This window comes from Scomber scombrus, chromosome 15 (genome assembly GCF_963691925.1).
Source record: "Scomber scombrus chromosome 15, fScoSco1.1, whole genome shotgun sequence".
Lineage (NCBI taxonomy): Eukaryota > Metazoa > Chordata > Actinopteri > Scombriformes > Scombridae > Scomber > Scomber scombrus.
In genome coordinates, this window is record NC_084984.1 from 20,634,876 (window position 1) to 20,654,536 (window position 19,661).

General features: G+C 37.8%; 2 protein-coding genes across 4 annotated transcripts; one reads left to right on the plus strand and one right to left on the minus strand.

The window, feature by feature from the left end:
- The first annotated feature begins 1,922 nt into the window (after nt 1-1,922).
- On the plus strand, nt 1,923-9,858 carry si:busm1-57f23.1 (uncharacterized protein LOC368621 homolog). Its single transcript, XM_062435122.1, has 7 exons — nt 1,923-2,110; nt 4,059-4,210; nt 4,321-4,422; nt 4,717-4,806; nt 6,641-6,823; nt 9,655-9,769; nt 9,821-9,858. Exons 1-7 carry the CDS (start codon nt 2,023-2,025, stop codon nt 9,856-9,858), a joined length of 768 nt encoding a protein of 255 aa, XP_062291106.1. The 5' UTR covers nt 1,923-2,022.
- Nucleotides 9,859-9,935: 77 nt separating this feature from the next.
- rassf6 (Ras association domain family member 6) lies at nt 9,936-19,192 on the minus strand. Of its 3 annotated transcripts, none has more exons than XM_062434052.1 (11): nt 19,115-19,192; nt 14,743-14,819; nt 14,014-14,092; nt 13,491-13,651; nt 12,633-12,727; nt 12,090-12,289; nt 11,853-11,954; nt 11,282-11,333; nt 11,078-11,196; nt 10,652-10,749; nt 9,936-10,336 (listed from the first exon to the last, which is right to left on the minus strand). In XM_062434052.1, exons 2-11 carry the CDS (start codon nt 14,799-14,801, stop codon nt 10,261-10,263), a joined length of 1,041 nt encoding a protein of 346 aa, XP_062290036.1. In that variant the 5' UTR covers nt 14,802-14,819; nt 19,115-19,192; the 3' UTR covers nt 9,936-10,260. The 3 variants fall into 3 exon arrangements, with proteins under 3 accessions (XP_062290036.1, XP_062290037.1, XP_062290038.1); XM_062434053.1 differs by having other exon boundaries at nt 19,102-19,167; XM_062434054.1 differs by lacking the exon at nt 19,115-19,192 and having other exon boundaries at nt 14,014-14,087.
- Between the last annotated feature and the right edge of the window lie 469 nt (nt 19,193-19,661).

Below are 19,661 nucleotides of genomic sequence, written 5' to 3' on the forward strand. Positions count from 1 at the left end.
ATGTAATATGGTGTTGCTCCCCTCTGCTGGCCATCATGACTCCTTACATACCTAAAACAGAGTATACTGTGTAGTATATGTTTATGTACATGCACCAGAAACCTATGGGAAACTCTGAAATCAGCCAGTACTGTCCTTTTGCTGCTATTTAGTCTGATTACATTCAAACTAAAAACATAACCTTAGTATCTGCATTATTTGTGGTCATCTTGTTACTGTATTTGTATTTTTTGTATGTATGTTTATATGAATTAGTATAATGTGCATGATGTATTAAAATTTCCACAAATCAATTAAAAACTCGATTCTGAAACTCTGTTCAGTTTAAACCTCTTTTAGATTTTAGATTTTGTTTTTATGACACATTTACTATTTTCATCTTGTTTCCAGCAGCAGGCGGCCGCAAACAAGCTCAGAGGAACCCACTATACACTTCCTGCCCAAAACCTAGTGGCAGACTGACAAATTTAGTGAGAATGGCTGATGAAGAGTAGGACATCTATTTAAAGAGCCAGATATTTTTCTCAGCAGCTGGTGGAGACCAACACAGAGCTAATAGGAGAGTGAATATTGGGCTTACATTCATCTGGCGGGACAACTCCAAATGAATGCTAATGTTATTATGGCAATTGTTTGCTAACGTTTTGTCAGGACTTTGTGTGGAGTTCCTCTGCCTCCCAGTGGTCCAAACAAAAACACATTTTGCAGGCAATTGGCTGATGCTTTTTGATTAAAATGATGGATTGTGCTTTGATTAGAATCTGATACAGAGCTGGCACCCCATACATAAAGATTAGAATTCAATACTGATACATTTCTGCTTCCATTACTATGCAATAAGAGGCATACTAAAAAAATTGTCAGTCAGTCAGCTACCATAAGTAAACAGAGCTCATTTAATCCTCTCAGTTCCATTCGCTGACGTTTGTGTGTTTATACTCTGCATTCCAAATAGTGCAGATCCTTTATCAAGTAATAACACAACTGTTCTGGGTAGGATGCTGATGTACCTAGAACTCATGTGTTATGTGTCTCTGCTGTGTGCCATCATTCACACTGTGACTCACCGGCTGCCAACAGATTTTACCAGCCGAGTTTGAGTCACATCCCCCACAAAAGTGCCTCGTCCGCTAAAGAAAAACACTCAATGAGCATGCACACATCCACATAAACAGATGCAGATGAAGACAACACGTCCGCACGTCACACATGAATGCAAGTGCACAAAGAACACAGACACATCAACGCACACACACAATAGCACGCATCATCATCACACACACACACACACACACACACACACACACATCTACAACAAACCTCCTACCTACCAAGCCCCACTCACACTCACTCTCTCTCTCTCTCTCTCTCTCTCTCTTTCTCTCTCTCTCTCTCTCTCTCTCTCTCTCTCTCTCTCTCTCTCTCTCTCTCTCTCTCTCTCTCTCTCTCTCTCTCTCTCTCTCTCTCTATCGCTCTCTCTCTCTATTACACACACACCAAAGCCGCTGATGGCTGTTAAATCCCTATATGGCGTCATTACCAGTCAGCGGGTGGGTGTGGTCTTCACCGCTCTGTTAAACATACCACAGCTTAAATACTGAACAGCCACTGCCATTCACAAACAGCACCCTGTCCTTCCCTCCCTCCTTCGCTCTTCCACATTCGGTCTTTCAGTCTGGCTCACCAGTGCTTAAGGATTCAAAGAGTGGAAGTCCTATTTTTCCTGTATCAGAAAGGTAACTTGTTATAATGTTTCTCTCTTTGTACCTATTTGTCATTTTTGCAGCATTTTGAAGTCTTATTTTTTAATATATGGCAAACTGGTTTATGATAGGCCTCTTGTTTACTTTTTTTCTCCTGCTATTGGAATCCAGAAACTATCAGTTTGTAGCAAACACTGCAGGACATCTGGACGAGTTGGCTCCAAGTGGTTCAATTCAAATCATCTGACGCCTTATTAAGGAGATTCACTTATTACAAGTCCTTGTGAGGAGCACTGCACACTGTTGCTAACAATTGAAGATGTCTCTTCCGTTGTCAGTGCTGATATGTCTGTCAGCTATCCAGCTGTGTATGGGAGATCAGCCTGTGGAGGAAGTCATCACAGCAAGTAAGTAGAGATAGGTACAAGAAATGTGAAAAACAAAAGTGTTGGCTCATAGAAGTGAAGTGATGCTACTGACATGTAAGTGAGATAAGGGAATACTGTAAGACATAGAACAGACTTTGTCTCACTTTCTTTTAGATATGTTTAAAACTGCATGGATGATACTTTTGAGGTATTTTTCATTTTGAAAAAAGTTCCTGAATTTTATGATACAGTACAAATTTTACAAGACATTTTAAAGATAATTTCCTAAAACAAGTTTGAATATTAAAACCAATCAAATATTTAGGTATCCTATACGAATTACTTGTAATACCCAACTGAGGCCATTACTCAATTCATACCTCTACTCTTGCCATCATACAAAATTGAAATTGGAGACCTTTGCTAACATTGATGTGTCAATTCTCATAGTGATAAAATGCCAGGAACTAATAATCATCCACCACAAGATATGAATCTTTTCATAAGAGAAATGAAACCACAAAGCAGGTCATTTACTATGTGGCAACTTTCTATTTGAACATACCTTTATTAACTGCAGCTAAAATAATAACATGCTCATTTCCTGTTTCTTCATTTAGTATGAAGGCAACCTTCTCTTTCAACAAAATATTATGCAATAGTCCTTTATTGTTGAGCACCCCTGAATTCTGATGAGTGCTTCATGTAAGGGTGATTTGGATAAGATGAGATGCAAAGAGGGGGTTTTATAGACTCGAACAATACAATACATCTATGCTACAATGACAGCAACAAAGACACCTGTGTCAGAACCATGACTAACAATCTATACATAGAAACCAGCCAAACAAAACATTTGCAACTCTGCCCATTTGATTCGGTGTGAATAAAATGTGTTTGTAAAGTATTTTACAGAGGAACCACAACAAACAAGATAAGAGTATATTAACTATTTAAATTAAATACACGACAACTCAAGGCAAAGGCGGGGAAGTCAACTACTTTATCCCTCTCAGCCAGGAATGTTGAGAAACAGGAAAGGCACAAGTACATGTACAGTGATGCTGACAGGTATGCAAGAAGAATTCACCTCTTATATGAGCAGACTGTCTTAGCTGTTAACATGAAGTCCAGCAATAAAGTGATTCCACCTTAAATCAATTTGAACAATCAAAAACAACAACAGCACTGTGCGAACATTTCATTCTCTGACAGGGTTTGTCTGTATGACATAATGGCAAAACGAGTTGCACGTGTATGTACTCAGAGTGCAGACAGTGACTCCATGCTGCAGTCTGGTTGGGTACAGTGAGTCACACACTGGCTTAGTAATCAGTCGGAGAAAGTCATTGGTCAGAATGTATTTTATTTGGCAGAGCGGAGTTTGGATTTGGGAGTCTTTTTTTGGGAATGAAAAATATTATTATCAGTTTTACACTTGACTGTTTGTTGCCATTTAGAGGATATGGCTGCAGATTTTCTATATTTAACTTATTGTCAACAAACACGTGCAGAGCCAAACCAGCAATGAATGCAGTTACGAAAACTATTTCTAAATTTAAGAAAAACATTTTTAAAAAGAAAATGAATTTAATTGGATAGGCCACCCAATGTACAAGAGGTTTGACCATCCAAACCTCTAAACTCACCTTTATTTCTTTGAGAAACCCTGAGAAAGCAGGTTTGGTTTGGCAGAGAATTTAAATGGTTTGGTCCTTTTGGTCTTATAGTTCCCAAGTCATTTACTGAAACAGCAAATGCTCTACATGAAGAAGACAACCAACACAACAAATGCAACCATAATATATGTGATTATTTATAAACAGTATGTCTGTGCATGATTTTACAATTGGAGTGAATGCATTAGTATAAATATGGGTGTTCTTTTAATTGCACAAGTTTGTTAAAGGACATCATTCTGAGAAAGAATGTGTGCATTTCAGAGAAATTTAAATTGTCTATGTGTGTGTGTTTACCTGCCACATAGAAAAAGTGCCTCTACTGGGCGGCTGGTTTGAAAGGAGTCCAGACTCAGCTGAGGTTCAGGAGGCAACTCAATATGCTGTGAAGATGTTCAACACACACTCCAAGGGCAAGAAAATGTTCAAACTGGTCACCATCAACTCTGCTCAGACTCAGGTTGGATTCATCTTTTAGAAACAAATGAACTAAAATGCAACATATCACGCATTTCACAACCATGCAATCCTATTATAGAGGCACAACATGTAATATTGTTATCTCATTAGGTGACCAGCATGATCAACTTCAAGATTGATGCTATCCTGGCAAAAACCAAGTGTCTCAAGAGTGAAAATCATGACTTGAACAGCTGCAGTCTTGAGAAAAAGGTAAATCTGTTTTCTATGTGTGTTTATAGAGTTGAATTCAACTTAGTGATATTGCTTTAATAAGCAGTTTTCATTGTATTGTAACAAAACACTTACAGCATAAGAATCATCTGTTGCACATGCTTGTATTATGATATTCTTTCATAATACAAAGACTTTGAGCCATTATTTGGCAAAGGTTTACCAGTCTTACAAATTTGAGCAGACAAGCTCCATTATTTGATTGCCTAAGCTACTCCCTTTAGATTTCCCAGTTGCTATACACAACAGTTATTGTCTTTTCCCTCTCCGCAGCATCTGAAGTGCCACTTTGAGGTGACTATGAACCCCCGCAACAACAAACATGAGCTGCAGAGACACAAGTGCAGGAAACTAGTGGAGAAGGTCTAACTTTTTAAAAGGCTTAACTGTATTTCTCTGCATTCTTACATTTTTATACAATGTTGATGAGTTTTTTTTATGAACACATGTTTTATAGCTGATTTAAAGTGGTGGATGTGTGGTTTTGGTAGAGGATGATTATTGAACAATAATACTGACAGATGATGGTCTCAATAAAATGTATTTGGAAAAGGTGAGCAAAACCATATGTTGGGTATTTGTTTGGCATGTTTGTAGCTTGGAATTGTGTTGTATTCCTTTGATGCTTTATTTTTCATTCTTTTATTTTATGGAGAACATGTGATATCACTACTCAAAATTGTAATACAACTAATCTTTACTATTATTTTAGAAATAACTCATCGATAATTGGTGAGGATATTGCAGGCAAAAGGTGAAGAACACATGATTTGTTAATGGAAATATTGGATGGTTGAATTTGTATATAAATGAATAATCAGTTATATACATAAATGACTGCACACATTGTCATTCATTATATTTTTTGAGAAAACAGCTCATACTATCTTGTTACAGCAGAATTGCCTTCATTTTACTTTAAATGCCTGAAAAGAATGATAAGAGACCAATCATTTCAAATAATCTATACTATGTTTATCCTGCATTGTGAATCTAGAGCATGTATCTGTTCTCACACATCACATCTTTTAACCTGCTGATAATTTTAAATCACAATACCTGAAAAGTCACAATAAAAAGTAATTTACATGTTATGCATGGTTTGGTTTGAATCACCTTTCCCGTACTTTATTTAACCCCTACCATCACTTTCTTAATTCAATCAAGCATTAATGCCTTAAAATAATTTCAGGATTGATGATGTTTCTTTAATGACTTCTGTACTCAGACATGCCACCCCTCTGCCCTATCAGCAGAGGTGAATCTGTAATGGGTGTAATGGTGTCTTTTTCAAAGTCTGATGTGAAGGCAGTCCTCAGGAAAAAATAAAAACATTTGCTGATGGAAAATTGTTGATAATATTGTCCTGCAGAACAATATTTTTCAAAGGACGAGACAATATACTGTAATTTGGCTTTTGTCCAGGGTCATTGCACCTTCTTCCCTCTTACATGTCAAGATGCAGGGTTAGATAAATAACATTAAAGCTGCACTAATCAATTTTTTTTTTAATGTTAACAATAAGTTTATGACTATGTGTAACGTGAAAGGTGTTGTTCTTCGTGACAAAAACAGACAATTATCACTCGACTGCGGTTCTGTTAATCTATATGGACCGTGTATGAGTTCAGTTATAACTGAACTCATACACGGTCGCCCATAAAGTTGGAATAAAATATTTACTTCTTCTCATGAAATGATTGTGACAATGTGATTTATTCTTGATAAATAAAGTGTATATATTCTCAAAATTGTATTGATCAATCTCATTGCACCTGGTCAAAGGTGATTACTGATGTGTATAAATAGAAAATAAAAAGAGGAATGTGTCGGAAAACAAAATGATTCCAACTTTATGGGTCACCGTGTATTTTCCAGGGAGCCAGAAACAATAATTCAAATGAAGATTCATATTGTTCCATGTTTACTGAATGTTGCCAACTATAGCATTTAGTAATGACAAATAGACATTACCTTCCTTAATCCATAACAGATGAGGGTTAGGGTTAGTGTTAGGTGCTGCAGAATAAAAGAATATACATAGATATAAATATTCTTAAAAATATAAGAAACATGTATAATACATTCATTTTCAACATTCATATACGTAGTATTATAACAAATAATACAATATAAACATACGGTAATTAAGAATGACTGACTTTAATTGCAGTTTTAGTTGCCAATTGTGCTTTAGCATCAGAGCTTAGAACTCACCTTCTGGGACCATTTTCCAGTTGATCCTGACATATTGGTCCCTATCATTCCTGGTATGCTCATGGTGAAAGCCCAGTATGTGCAGGAGCTTATTCTGAATGATCCCATGATGAAGGCAGCCATACACAGAGAAATCACCTGCTTCCTTCCATCTTTGCCGATGGTAATCCAGCAAATACAGTATGGTGAAAGACAGAGAAACAGATTTGACCGCTAACAGGCTGGCTGACATGCTGACAATTACCTGAGGTAGTAGTCATACGGGCCATGATAAGGGACAAAACTAATGCATGTTTTCTCATGGAAAATTTTCATAACGTTCTCAATTGTGGCCTTTTCACTATAATCTGCAATTAATGATCAGATCAATGTGAATTTATTCACATCAGAATAATTAATCATCTTACAAAACTTATCCCCCCAACATTGTCTTCGGGTTGGGGTTTCTATCTGGGGCTTTGGTTTCAAGATTTTGTTAAAAAGACATTTCCTTCTTCTGTATTGAGATTATGACTATCATTGCATTGATACTGTAATTATCATGAATGAACTACTTGGCTCTTACAGAAGCAATCACTGATACTGTAAGGTAATTCAACCAGTCCATTGTAGGACTTGGGTTTTTATTAAAAATAGGTGCGCACACACATACATGGATATTCAGAATTGCCACAGATTTGAGTGTGATGTGAGGGTTTTCCACCTGAATAAATAATGCCTACCTCTAATTTTTGGAGTTATGTCAAAATGGGCAGCCCTCTTTGTCTTCACACCTAAAACCAGAAGATTTAGCTGCCTAACATGCTGCCCCACTATTATAGAATGTGATGTGTTTAACATCTGTGATGAGAAAAAGTAGTACGAAGTCTCACCTTCCTCATGGAGTCACACCTGCGGTAATAAAAACCAAACATAAGTAGGAGAAATTAAATAACAGCCTTGAAAAAGTTAAATCTGGTAATAAGTATGTGTATTGTTCAACTAAAGTAGGTATTTGTTAAATTATGCTTTTTGTTGTGTGTTTATTGTGTGGATTGTTGGCCAGTGAAATGCCTGAATCTTTGTTAATGCATAGATTACATTTCATAACTCCACTCAAAAGCTAGCACATCTTATTTAAAAATGCATGTGTTTTGGCTTAAAAACAATCTGTACCTAATAAAGAGCAGGGACTTTTTTTGGATACAAGTAATCTTCTATTGCCAAGATGTGGTGTTATTTCAAGAGAATTCAGTCGGCCTTTTTTGTTTTCTTTTAACTAAAATAGAATTTCTATCCTTGAAAAAAGAGATAATAGAGCTGTTGCGCCATATATTTTACCAGGGAGTCATTTTGAACAGAAAGGCCTAGCAATAGGGCCAGAAAAGCAGAGAAACTACTCAGCACTTTATGTAGAAGATCTTATGGCCAGAGCAAATTTTTCTTGGTCAGTGACCAAAAAAGTTGCTATCATGTCAAAATGGAGGGACCACTATTGTAAACAATTTTAAAGACAATACATTAACCGCTAAACAAGCATTTGGCCATCATTAAGGCATAGTAAAATGACAATGAAAAATCTTGGGGGAATCTGCTATTCCACATCTGGTTTAAACGTATGATTTATTTCTGAATCAGAAAGCAGTAATAATGCATAATAGCTACATTATTTGGTCAGGCTGCTCACTATTTGACTGTCATGTTACCACAGTTTGCACAAGACTAAGAGGACTAATCCACTGTGAACACACACAAACCAAAGTATAAACATCACTTTACATACATGAGCTGGTCCACAACCAAACGTTTCAAATGAGGCCCAACTACTATTTATATTGCTAGTCTAGTCTGATGAAGCCAAAGTTTGAAATGTATAGGTTTAATATTACATAGTATAAAACTTTAACAAGTGTGTTAGTCTCGTTAAGCAGAGAAGATAGTTTTTCCTGTAGTATCAGTGGCTTTAGATCAGTATATCAGTTGATGAGAAATTTAACTTTCTTCCTCAGTCATAAATCCCAAATGAAATATAGAAATGTAATGTTAATGTTATTATTTGGTATTTCGGTAAAGGTGAAAATGTATATACTATAATAGAGACTGAATATTCTCTTCAGTTGGGGATTACTCAACCAAACATCTGTGGATCCCTTCCATAACAGGGCTACAGGAAAGTCATGTTAAGTACACAATCTTTCCATTTTAAAACCTTTAAAAGTTTGGGTTCCTCAGTAAACATCACATGGAAACTCTACCCTTCAATAAAAGAAAACAGTTCGCATTTATTCTCATTTTGTCATTCATCATGTCGAGGGAAAATGTGTTTCATAGCTGGGTAATATGAGGCTGTCTGGTGGTCTGGCAAGCGATTATAAAGTCTTTGCCACTAAACAGCTCAGGCAGCACTGGCACCGCTCACTCTGCACTGCACCATTATTTAACAATTAGGATGACAGTGTTTTCCACTTGTAGGCAGTTCTCTCCCCCACACCCGCCTATACACACACACAAACTTTGGTTTGTTTGCACTTCATTCCAGTAGTATGGTGGCAGTGCTGGAAACCACTCGCCCCCAGTTCAGAGTAGACTTTTAAATCAAACCATCCTGTGATCTCATATCATCACTTTGAACCCAGGATGTTAGATGTCTCTTAGGTAACTTGGGCAACAAAATATTAAAACAGTGTTCTGATTTCCTTCTATATGTCGGGAATGACCGTCTTTTTTCATAAACTCACATTTTTGAATGACAGTTAAATTGTATCCAGTGATTTATAGTAGTGACAGCAGCATGAACATACACAATATCCTTCACTGCATATCCTCATAATCCAGCAGGGTGTGTTATATTGGATATGCAGACTTATTATGTGTAAAAAGGGTGGTGCCCCCTATGCTGACAGCCTGCTGTCAGTTGCAATCTAGTAATGCTGACTTACAAACCATAGAATGCTTCCTCCATTGTCCATAAAATCCAAAATAACTATACAACTCTGGCTTTTTTGTTTTTTGCAGAACAGCTGCATGAGTTCAGTCAGCCTGATAGTCAAACCCTCCCAAAAAACAACGCTGGCAGGCGTGGGGGCAGTGGGGGTCACAGGAGGTGGTAGAGATGCCACCTCAACAGAATGTGGGCTCCACACTCTGTGTTTTGTTCTTTGGTTAATTTGGTGTCTTCCAGGCCAGCCTCTTCACCTCTTGGGGAAGAAGCTGATCTGACCCTATAATTAACCTCTGTGCCTCTCTCCTGTGTCCCATTCCAGCCCCCACAGATAGGAAGCACAACACAGAAGTGGTCATGTCATATATATTTATTCATGAATGATATTTATTTACAATTATTTACAAAATCATCTGACAATGTTATCTTTTACTGTACAAAATTTCCAAAATTTGCATAAATGACATAAGTTTGTAAGCATAAGGCTTGAAAAGATATCATGTACTTTGTTACTTCTTGGTTGTTTATTTTTTAATGCCAACAGTATGTCATGTAGTGTTCTCACCTCTGCATTTCAAATCCAGACTTTTGCATTGTTGCATGTTCAAAATTTTAAAGAAAATCTAAAAACTTCTTCAGAGTTCTGCACATCTTGTGTCAGTCATTCAGATCAGCAGCGGTCAGACACTGGTCTCAATGTGCGGTGACATCTTAATGCTCAGCATATGGGAAAGTAGTCTGTGCTGATGATGGTACCTGACACACACACACACACACACACACACACACACACACACACACACACACACACACACACACACACACACACACACACACACACACACACACACACACACACACACATAAGCAGACACCATGAATAAGCTGCAAATCAACTAAATTCAAACAAATATTGGCGCCATCCCCTGGCATATAAGTGTTACTACAATAATTTAGTTAAACACAGGCAATGAATACTGTTTTGGTAAGGTAATGCACACTATCCAAATGAATGAAAGCTGCCGGCATCCTTTAAGTAATAACTTGAAGTGTACAAAATCATATACTGACTTGCCAATGACCCTTTGTATCTCTCTGTTCTCCTCTTCTCTGATTTGCAGTAGAACGTGCTCCAGGATCGGAAGCTCCAAGTTCAGATACTGGGCTACCTAATGGAGAGGAGAGGAGAGGGACCAACATAATACAATTAATCAAATTTGTAGAGGATAACATTTAAATCAGACTGGGATGCATCACTGCATCAGTAAGATGCTTTCACCTGAGATTTTAAGTGTTGTATTTGTAAACTCTCCAATCTATCGATAATGAGACTAAGAATTATTCCAAGCCAATGATAGCTCTGTACTTTCATGGTAAATGTGTTTTATTTTAATATACAAGTATTTTGCCAGTACTTGGTCTAGATATTCTTGATACATCACGTAAGTGTTTGAGTGTGACTTTTTAGCCCCTCTTGGGTGGGACTGCTGCACTCACATCATTGCTGACTTCCTCTTCATCCATGTCCATCAAAAAAATCTTCATGATGTCATCAGAGGGCCCCTGCAGTATGCGCTCCCATAGGGGCTGGTCTCTGTTACTCAGCTTCCTCTTTTCTGGACAGAAAGTTACAGATGTTACTGGAACATCTGAATGTTTGTCTCACGTTGTCTATTTTTTTAATTTGCTGACGAGCCATACCTCCACTCTGGTGAAGACAGTATAAAGCAAACTCCTGGGGATCGTTCTCTATCTGTAGGATAACACCACAGGAAAAATATTTGCTATTAACATGTATAGTAAACACACAGTTCTGGTGGGCAGATGGAGGTCTGAATTTCATTTTTCAGGAGGCTTGTAAAACTTTTTTTTCCAGTTGTGTTTTGATTATAAGTAATGATATTTTTAGTATGTAGCTGTGTAAGATGACAAGTTGAATGAACCCCAAATGGATGACCTCTATTTGGTGTGATATTGATTAACCCACTCAGAGCTTGTTTGGAGATGATGATCATCTCCCTGCATCCTTTAATTCTCAATACACTGTCTGTAATTACTAATTCCAGAAAGAGGTACATAAATATTACGTATTACAGGTTTCATCCTCTGTAAATGTATAGTTATGATAAAGTTTAACCAATGTGGTGCCAAATACAGAACATACATTTTCCTGAGTGATGACTTTTGATTAAAATGATCAAGTTGCTGATTGAAAATTTGTGTCTTTTTATACTTGAGTGATATATTCTGTAGCCTCAACAACCAATCTCACCTTGAACTTGTGTAGTAACTGTTCAATGACCTGGTCTGTGGTCATCCTGCTAGAAATACGAACTTTAGTCGAAGTACCAAAGGATGGAGTGAAGATAGAGGTCTGGAAAAAACAATAAGTGACTGGTGAGATGTAGTGCAGATGGGAGAAAAAAAGAGTCAGGATTAGGGTTAGTCTTTTTTAGAAAAGAAGGGAAAGATTGAGCATCACACAGAGAGATGTTGAGCGGAAACCTGCCTTATAGTTATAAAAGTGTCCGTTGATAGAAAAGCGATGTTGTCTTTCTTTCTCTCTCTGTTCCATTGACTTGCCTCTGCCCCTCCTCCTCTTCACCAATGAGGCATCACTCATGCAGCGAAACAGGTTTGACTCCGCCTCCAGCTCTGAGTTCTTGGGCCTCAGAGGACGCAGTGTGCTGGTCTCGTAAACAGCAGGGCCTTTGGAGTGTGCAGAAACACCCATCATAAAAATGCTCATCTCGCTGCACACAGTGGTTCCTAACATTTGACTTTTATGGAAAGTTGAAATAGGGATTTAAAAGTGGACTGAGTGGAAAACAGTCTCATTCTGCATTTGATGTGAAATGCAAGGATCGCACTGATTTCTTGTTTTGTTTCTGCTTAGTAACAAACACACACACAAAACAATCTTTAAACAGCTTTCTATTAAGAACAGGTTCTCTCAGACTTGATGTACTAGAATAGCCATAGTTGAAACTTTTAGTTGAGCTGTTAATGTTCTGAAATCCTTATGGAGAAATGGGAGAGAAAGAAAGAGAACCTGGTAGAGGAGTGGTGACCACTGTTTCCTGCGGTGTTTCAGCCATCTCGTCTATCTGATGAAGATCAACGTACTCTCCCCACCGTGTCATACCCCTGCAGAGAGAGACAGAGAGGAGACGACAGAAATCAGTCATCCTATAGCCACCTGCATGTAGAAAGGAACACACAGTAAATTCAGTTTGACATACTATAATCTTGACATGCAACATTTTTCAGCTCTGGACTCTATTGTTCATATAAGTGTGTGTCACAGTTTAAAACTTCACTTTATTGTGTAATTCCATTAAGGACAAATGCACTGCAAACTATGACTTGTAACAGGAACTTATTCAGGCTTACTAATGTAGAAAACGAGGGTTATTTGATGTCAGCATGACACTTTCTACAGTGTTTGTTTCACTTCACAAATTATGTCTATCTCACGAATCCTGAACCACATATTAAGTGTCATTGTGAGAAGGATCTGTACAAAAGCACAGTTTGTTAGTAACTTTCTAACACTATCTTTCTGAAAGTCATATGTTGTGAGTCAAAGTGTTACTTTGCTTGGACAGCGAAAAGCTCCTAATCTGACATGTAAACTAAAACTAAACACATTACCCATCCACCCATCCAGAGCCATCCAGAAATAAATAGCACTTGTACTTTTGGTAATATAATCTAAAAGGTAAATAAGTGCATCCAAATGTTTTATTCCTCATGCTGAGACTATCCTATCAGCGAAACGTTTGATAGAAGACAATCTGCTGACCAGAACCATAGTCTGTAAGCTTGTGAATACAAATGGTGCAAAGCTCTTCACATATTGATCAGATATTGACATAATTAGTGATTTTACACAAAAGCTGAAATCAACCTCTTGTTTCCGAGTGGGCTGACTGGACTTGTGGGGTCAGGTGTGACCACAGGAGAAAGGGGAAGCATCTGTTTGTCATCCTGTATTTTCAGCCTGATGGGTCTTCGTACTCCCCAGGAGATATTCAGAAAGCCTTCAACTACGACCTCTCCATCACCACCCTGTTACAGAGACAGACCCACAGACACCTGCATGGTGTATAATTACAGTCATAGATCTCTATATAATATATAGTGATAATTGTACCACTGTAGGTGGCATGATAATGGTACTGTAGCTAATTTCATTAGCTGCTGTTTCATTGCTAATAAATCAGGCGTCAGTCTTCTAAAAATACTATTTATGTCTAAGTATACACTAAGATAAGATGAGAGACATGTTTCAGAGGAGTTATGACTTGCTCCAAAGTTATGAGAAATATCTGAAATATATAATTAGAGGTGTGGCAGAAGATATTTATTGGAATGTCAATCAACTGGAAAAACAAAACAAAACTGATGTATAATTATAACATAAATAATACCTGTGAGTAACTGAGGTGCAGCTGAATCTGGTCCTTCAGGAAGCAGTTGTAGGTATTCATCAGCGAGAGAAACTCTGCTCTAAAATGAATAGCAATGAATGACAAAACAGCACAATAACACAGTGGAACAAAAAAGGGATCTGCATCTGCAATGTTTTGTATTCAAATATAAGAAAACTTTAAAGTCTCCCTCCATTCAAAAATGTTTTTCTTCTCGTTCTGACAGTTGAATATTTGAGCTTCACTGTGCAGAATGATGTCCGTGCAGAGTTTCACACTTGAAGGATATTCTCACATTTTTTCTGCTGAATGGAGAAAGTTTCTCTTAACTCACTGAAAATCTGAGTTTAAGGTGTGTGTAGGATTTGTGACATCACACTTGTTGGCAGCCAATTGTAATTCAATGTGCAGCTCACACAAGTTTTATATGGAAACCTGAAGCATCCAGTGCACACACAATGACACTAAGCATAGACATCTTGTGTCCAGCTGTTAAACTTTTGAAATGAATAATTTTAGCATTTTCACATATTCTGAGATTTTTAATGAGGGATAATGCAACTTCAAGGATTTTAACGAGAAAAAACATACTACACATTATTATTTATAGTAGAGTGTTTCTTATACATGTTAAAACATGTCTGGTGGGGATCTTTAATCATTTCTTTGCTAATCACTGAGCTTAACAGTGACCGCATCATGAATTGGAGTACTTTCAAGATTACTCACCTGGACAATGTCCTCCCTTCCCCTGCCTGGATCAGTGGGAGAAGAGCTGCTTCATTCATCTCTGGTTGTATCAACTACTGCAGAGAAAAAAACCCAAACAAACAAGCAAACTAATCAGGTGCACAGTAGCAACATCTTCATCTTCTGTCATCACGTAAACCTCAGACATGGCTAAATCTTGAGCTGGATGGCAGGAGACAAATGTTAAAGGGGGTCGACTTGTTGAATGGCACTCCGGTGTGCGTGTTCATGCTCCTTAGATAAAGGCGTATGTCAACATGGTGCAAGCACAGGCACTGAAAATGAACTGCACTGTATTTGCACAATCAACACAGTACCTTCCAAAAATAAACAAATGCATATTTGATATTCGAGTCTTACCTTCTCTATCATAGCAAATCAGAGCCCCCTTCTTGATCCTGTTTCTTTGTCTCTGTCCCTTTCTTCTTTCTGTGCTTTAAATATCTCTTTCCAGTCTCTCTCTCTCTCCCTCTCTCTTAAGATTTTGTGTTATATTTATCCTTCTCTCTCTCTCTCTCTCTCTCTCTCTCTCTCTCTCTCTCTCTCCCTCTCTCTCTCTCTCTCTCTCTCTTTCTCTCTGGCCCTGCCTTTACTCTTTCACTTTCTTTTTTTGTGCTTGTCTCCAAGAGATTTAATAACAGTACTCCACCCAGTGACCAGTGATGACAGTGTAGACCCAGCCATTTGTTTATTCTTCGGTCAGAAACACTGAAGCCTGTGCCTGTGAAAAGATATTGTTGGTATATCCACGTGGCCTTTCTTCCAAATTCTCTCTTTTTCTTGCTCTGTCTTTTTCTTCTGCTTTTGTCACTTTATCTGAATGACACAGCAGACTGAGACAAGTTTTTTGTTTACCTCTCTCTTTCACTCTTTCCAAGTCTCTCTGTCTCAGCCTGTTTGCCGGTAAGAAATATCTCAGGTATTCAGCAACTGTTACACCAGTAACCTCACCACTCCCTGACTTTGAATGACTCAATCTTGTGGAGAGGGACAGAGCAAAATTTAAAGGTGCAGTACGCCTACTTCCTGAACATTGGAAAATCCCACAGTATCAATCTAAAACTAATAGTGCTATACTGATCACTTGTTTAGGATTATATTTCACATGTGTGTATCTTCCATATAAGATTTAATGTGTAAAATGTGTTTCACCTGCAATAAATTCATGCACATTTTCTACAAGATGTTAAGAATTACAAACTGTTAATATTTCAGAAAATATAGGGAAAAATAAGTGTATTTTAAAGTTGATTTTAATGTTTACATCATGTGCAGCTGAGGGAAAACAAGATGCAACTAAATATACACTGACTCATGTTTGTATGTATGCACCTGCACCTGAACTTATGATAAAGGATGAGTCATGAGTGTAACTGAGTAATTAATTAATAACAACTAATAATTAATTGATAGGAAGGTTCAACTTTTTATTCTTTAATTTAGTGTGTAATACTTCTACATAGTCAGTCTATTTGTGCTACTTGTCTAGAGACACTCTTATCTGCCTTTATTTCTGGATGTCAACAGAGTTTCAGAGGCACCTGACGAGGGGCAGAGCATTCAGACCACTCATTTGTAAATCCTGGTTTTACACTCCCAGGTGTGTATGTTTATATCTGAACAGTCATGACGGAGAGCGTTGCTGGACAAAACCAAATGTACTCTTACATAATAAAGTTTAATAAAGGTCAAAAAAGCATAGAGAAGGAGGTGGAGAAGGGTAAGAGAGGACATAGCAATAACTATAAGAGGTCACTCTGGTCAGTAACTACTGGATGATGAATGATGTGATTTTCAAATAATGGGTGCAGAACAGTTTTGCCACCTTTCATGCTTGCATTATGTAACTAAACAAGCTGAGATGAATTACTAGTCTTAATGATAAGAATAATCTGTCAACATGTTTGTTTGTTTTTTGGATCGAATAAAACAGACGCTGTACCTGTGATTCATTTGTTTTTAACTCTGTTACAGCAGCTTTCATCATCTATGTTTGAGGTCACCATTTAAATATTCTCATGCACATATGCTACTTCACAAGCTTTATCTGCCTGAAAAAATGTATTCCCCCCCATACACACACACACACACACACACACACACACACACACACACACACACACACACACACACACACACACACACACACACACACACACACACACACACACACATCAAGGTAAAACATTCTCCATAATACAGCGGTAGATTGGACAATTCTGGTTTGGCTATGTTGGTTGTCCCTGTTTTGGCCTCAGATTTTTGTTCTTTCATTTCTTGATTTAAAATGTATATATAATACTACTGATATTGCACTCCCAGTCTGTCTCATGAGATGAAATATTCAAGGAAAATGTTTTATTAATTTCCGGAGGAGGTAGGATTTTTGTTTGTTTGTTACTGTGTCTCCTCACTGCAGCATACATATGGAGGAAAAGTATAGAAGAAAGAAGCGGTAAAAAATATTTTTTGGCTGTTTTAGGCACACTGTGTGCATGAGATGCATGAAGAATCATGTCTTTCTCCTCTAACTTGAACTGATGTGAGGGATTAACTTTGAGTTTCTCAAGCCTCAACATGTAGGTTTTAAGGCACCCTGGAGCAAATGCACCAGACCTCATTTGTAAATCACAGGCATGTCAAAAGTTGAAGCCAACAGTAAAGGAGAACTGCTGATAAAAAGTCAACATTATAAAGTCAATAACCTGTGAGTTCATTTCGCAGCAGCAGCCTTTCTATTAGCACAAAGGAAGACGACAGCTCTAAGCCTTAACGCTGGAGGATCCCATTAAACAAAACCTGAATTTTTGATTTTAATCAGCTTTAAAATAAATATGTTCCTTATGAAAAAACATAACACCTTGTTAAGAATGATTTCAATCATGTGCCATTCAGTTAGTGGGCTGTACGCATAGTGGGCTGTTCCACTTCACTTCTAGTGAGGTATTGCTTCAAGAGTTTAAGGTTTCCTTTGCAATTGTTACAGCTGCTGCTGGAGAAGTGAAAACAAATCAACCAAAGCAAGCCAACTGTTGGTGATGATGAACAAGAACAAAAGTCTAAATCATTACCCTGTGATGTTGGCTAGACAACTGATTTGCTGGATGGATTAAAAAATTGAGAGACAGTTTGCTGTTCTTCAATAATTACCACCAATAGACCCAACTGTTACAGTGCAATATATATTTCATGCAAGATGCTCTAACTTGTGGACAAAGCAGTCATTTATAGATTCATAGATATATGCTAAATAAAAGCCATTGTAACTCCATATGATGCAATATTCAGAGAGGTTTATTTATTTATTTTCACTATAATTCCATCCATAAGTAACACAATGACAGTATTTTAGTCATGGGTTTCATACACTTTCTGTAATAAAACATCTAAAAGCAAAAATCTTACCAGATGGGAGACCCCGGGATAAAATCTTATCAGATGGGGGTCCGTGGTCTAATTTGTGTCATTTTATGTCCTTGATGTGACAGTGTTTGAGAAGCACTGCTCTAGGCTATTTAAAACCATGCATAATGTATTTCTCAGTCAAAGCCAGAAGACCACACTCATTGGGAGGGTGGAGCAGAGGCTGCAGTGTATGTACAAGTAAAATACAAGCTTAGCATTGTCAAATTGTGTGTAGCCAACAGGAAGAAAGCCAAAGCCAAAGTACATGATGACACGCCCAGTGTCTCCCTGTACCGCCTTCCTGTATGTCACCCCTTTTTATCTTTCTTTCTTTGTACCGTATTCAAGGTTCTGACACTTGCGACACACCTGTGCCCCTCACATGCACAGGTTTGACCTAAATATGTAACATTAGCATAGTGTCCCTCTGTTCCTCTGTTGGACTCTGTATAATTGTTACACTAAGTCACTGAGAGTTCTGGACACAAGTTTTTACATGTGTTTTTATCTGTTCGGTCTAATCAAAGTACAAGAGGCCCATAAGCTGAATTGTTACACTTGATACACAAACTTATGAAAAATGTTGTTAATTCTTATAAAGTTCACACACTAACAGTGTATTACTACAATGTATGTAACTTTTAAATGGTCACATGAATCCTTGATTGTAAAATCAATGTTTGTCTCAGGTAACTGACAATGAAAAGAGATTAAGCAGTTTGATATAGTTAATATCAAACTGATTAGCTCTATCATACAAGTAGACTGAAATGTCCTCAGTCTTTTTAATTAAACTGTTATATCCATTTAACTTAAGCACTATTTAACTGTATTAATGAATGTTGTTACTGGATAAAAGAAGCACCATTTAGCTATTTTACTTCCATAGTACAGCACACGTTAACACACTAAAACAAAGATGATCAAACATACATTTTACTCCTACCTGGCCAGTCTTTCAATCTCCAACCAACTGGAGGTGGTTCACTTCATGTTTGAGGTCTTCTACCTTTTGTGTGTGTGTGTCTGTGTGTTTGTGTGTGTGCTCATAGGTCCAGAGTACAGTGCATGTGGTAGGAGGTAAGCTCACTGCAGCAGCTGGTTAATTATTGCAGGGCACGTTGAGACAGTGTTGAGAGGGAGGGAGGGGCTGACTGACTGACACCAGATATGACTCGCCTTTTGTGTGTTTGCGTGTGTGTGTGTGTGTGTGTGTGTGTGTGTGTGTGTGTGTGTGTGTGTGTGTGTGTGTGTCTAGAGAGGAGGGTGGGGGTTTGGTATTGTGAGTAAGGGGGGAAGTACAAGTTCATAGAAAAACAATCCAGGAAGACTGCCCAAAGACAGACATCCATTACACATACAGTAGTAATCAAAGAGTAAGCTACACGCACTTGAGATATGACTGCCACGCACTCACACTGCATCCTGATTCAGGGTAAACATTCCATGCTGCCACACCAGGGCAGTGGTTGCAGGTAATCCTGGTGGTTAAG

Coding starts and splice junctions, on each gene's coding strand:
- si:busm1-57f23.1 (XM_062435122.1), top strand. CDS start 2,023: ATGTCTCTTCCGTTGTCAGTGCTGATATGTCTGTCAGCTATCCAGCTG. Junction 2,111..4,058: donor GGAGGAAGTCATCACAGCAA/GTAAGTAGAGAT, acceptor CCTGCCACATAG/AAAAAGTGCCTCTACTGGGC. Junction 6,824..9,654: donor TCCTTCCATCTTTGCCGATG/GTAATCCAGCAA, acceptor TGTTTTTTGCAG/AACAGCTGCATGAGTTCAGT.
- rassf6 (XM_062434052.1), bottom strand. CDS start 14,801: ATGAATGAAGCAGCTCTTCTCCCACTGATCCAGGCAGGGGAAGGGAGG. Junction 13,652..14,013: donor TGCACCTCAGTTACTCACAG/GTATTATTTATG, acceptor TCTCTGTAACAG/GGTGGTGATGGAGAGGTCGT. Junction 10,337..10,651: donor ATACAAAGGGTCATTGGCAA/GTCAGTATATGA, acceptor TGTGTGTGTCAG/GTACCATCATCAGCACAGAC.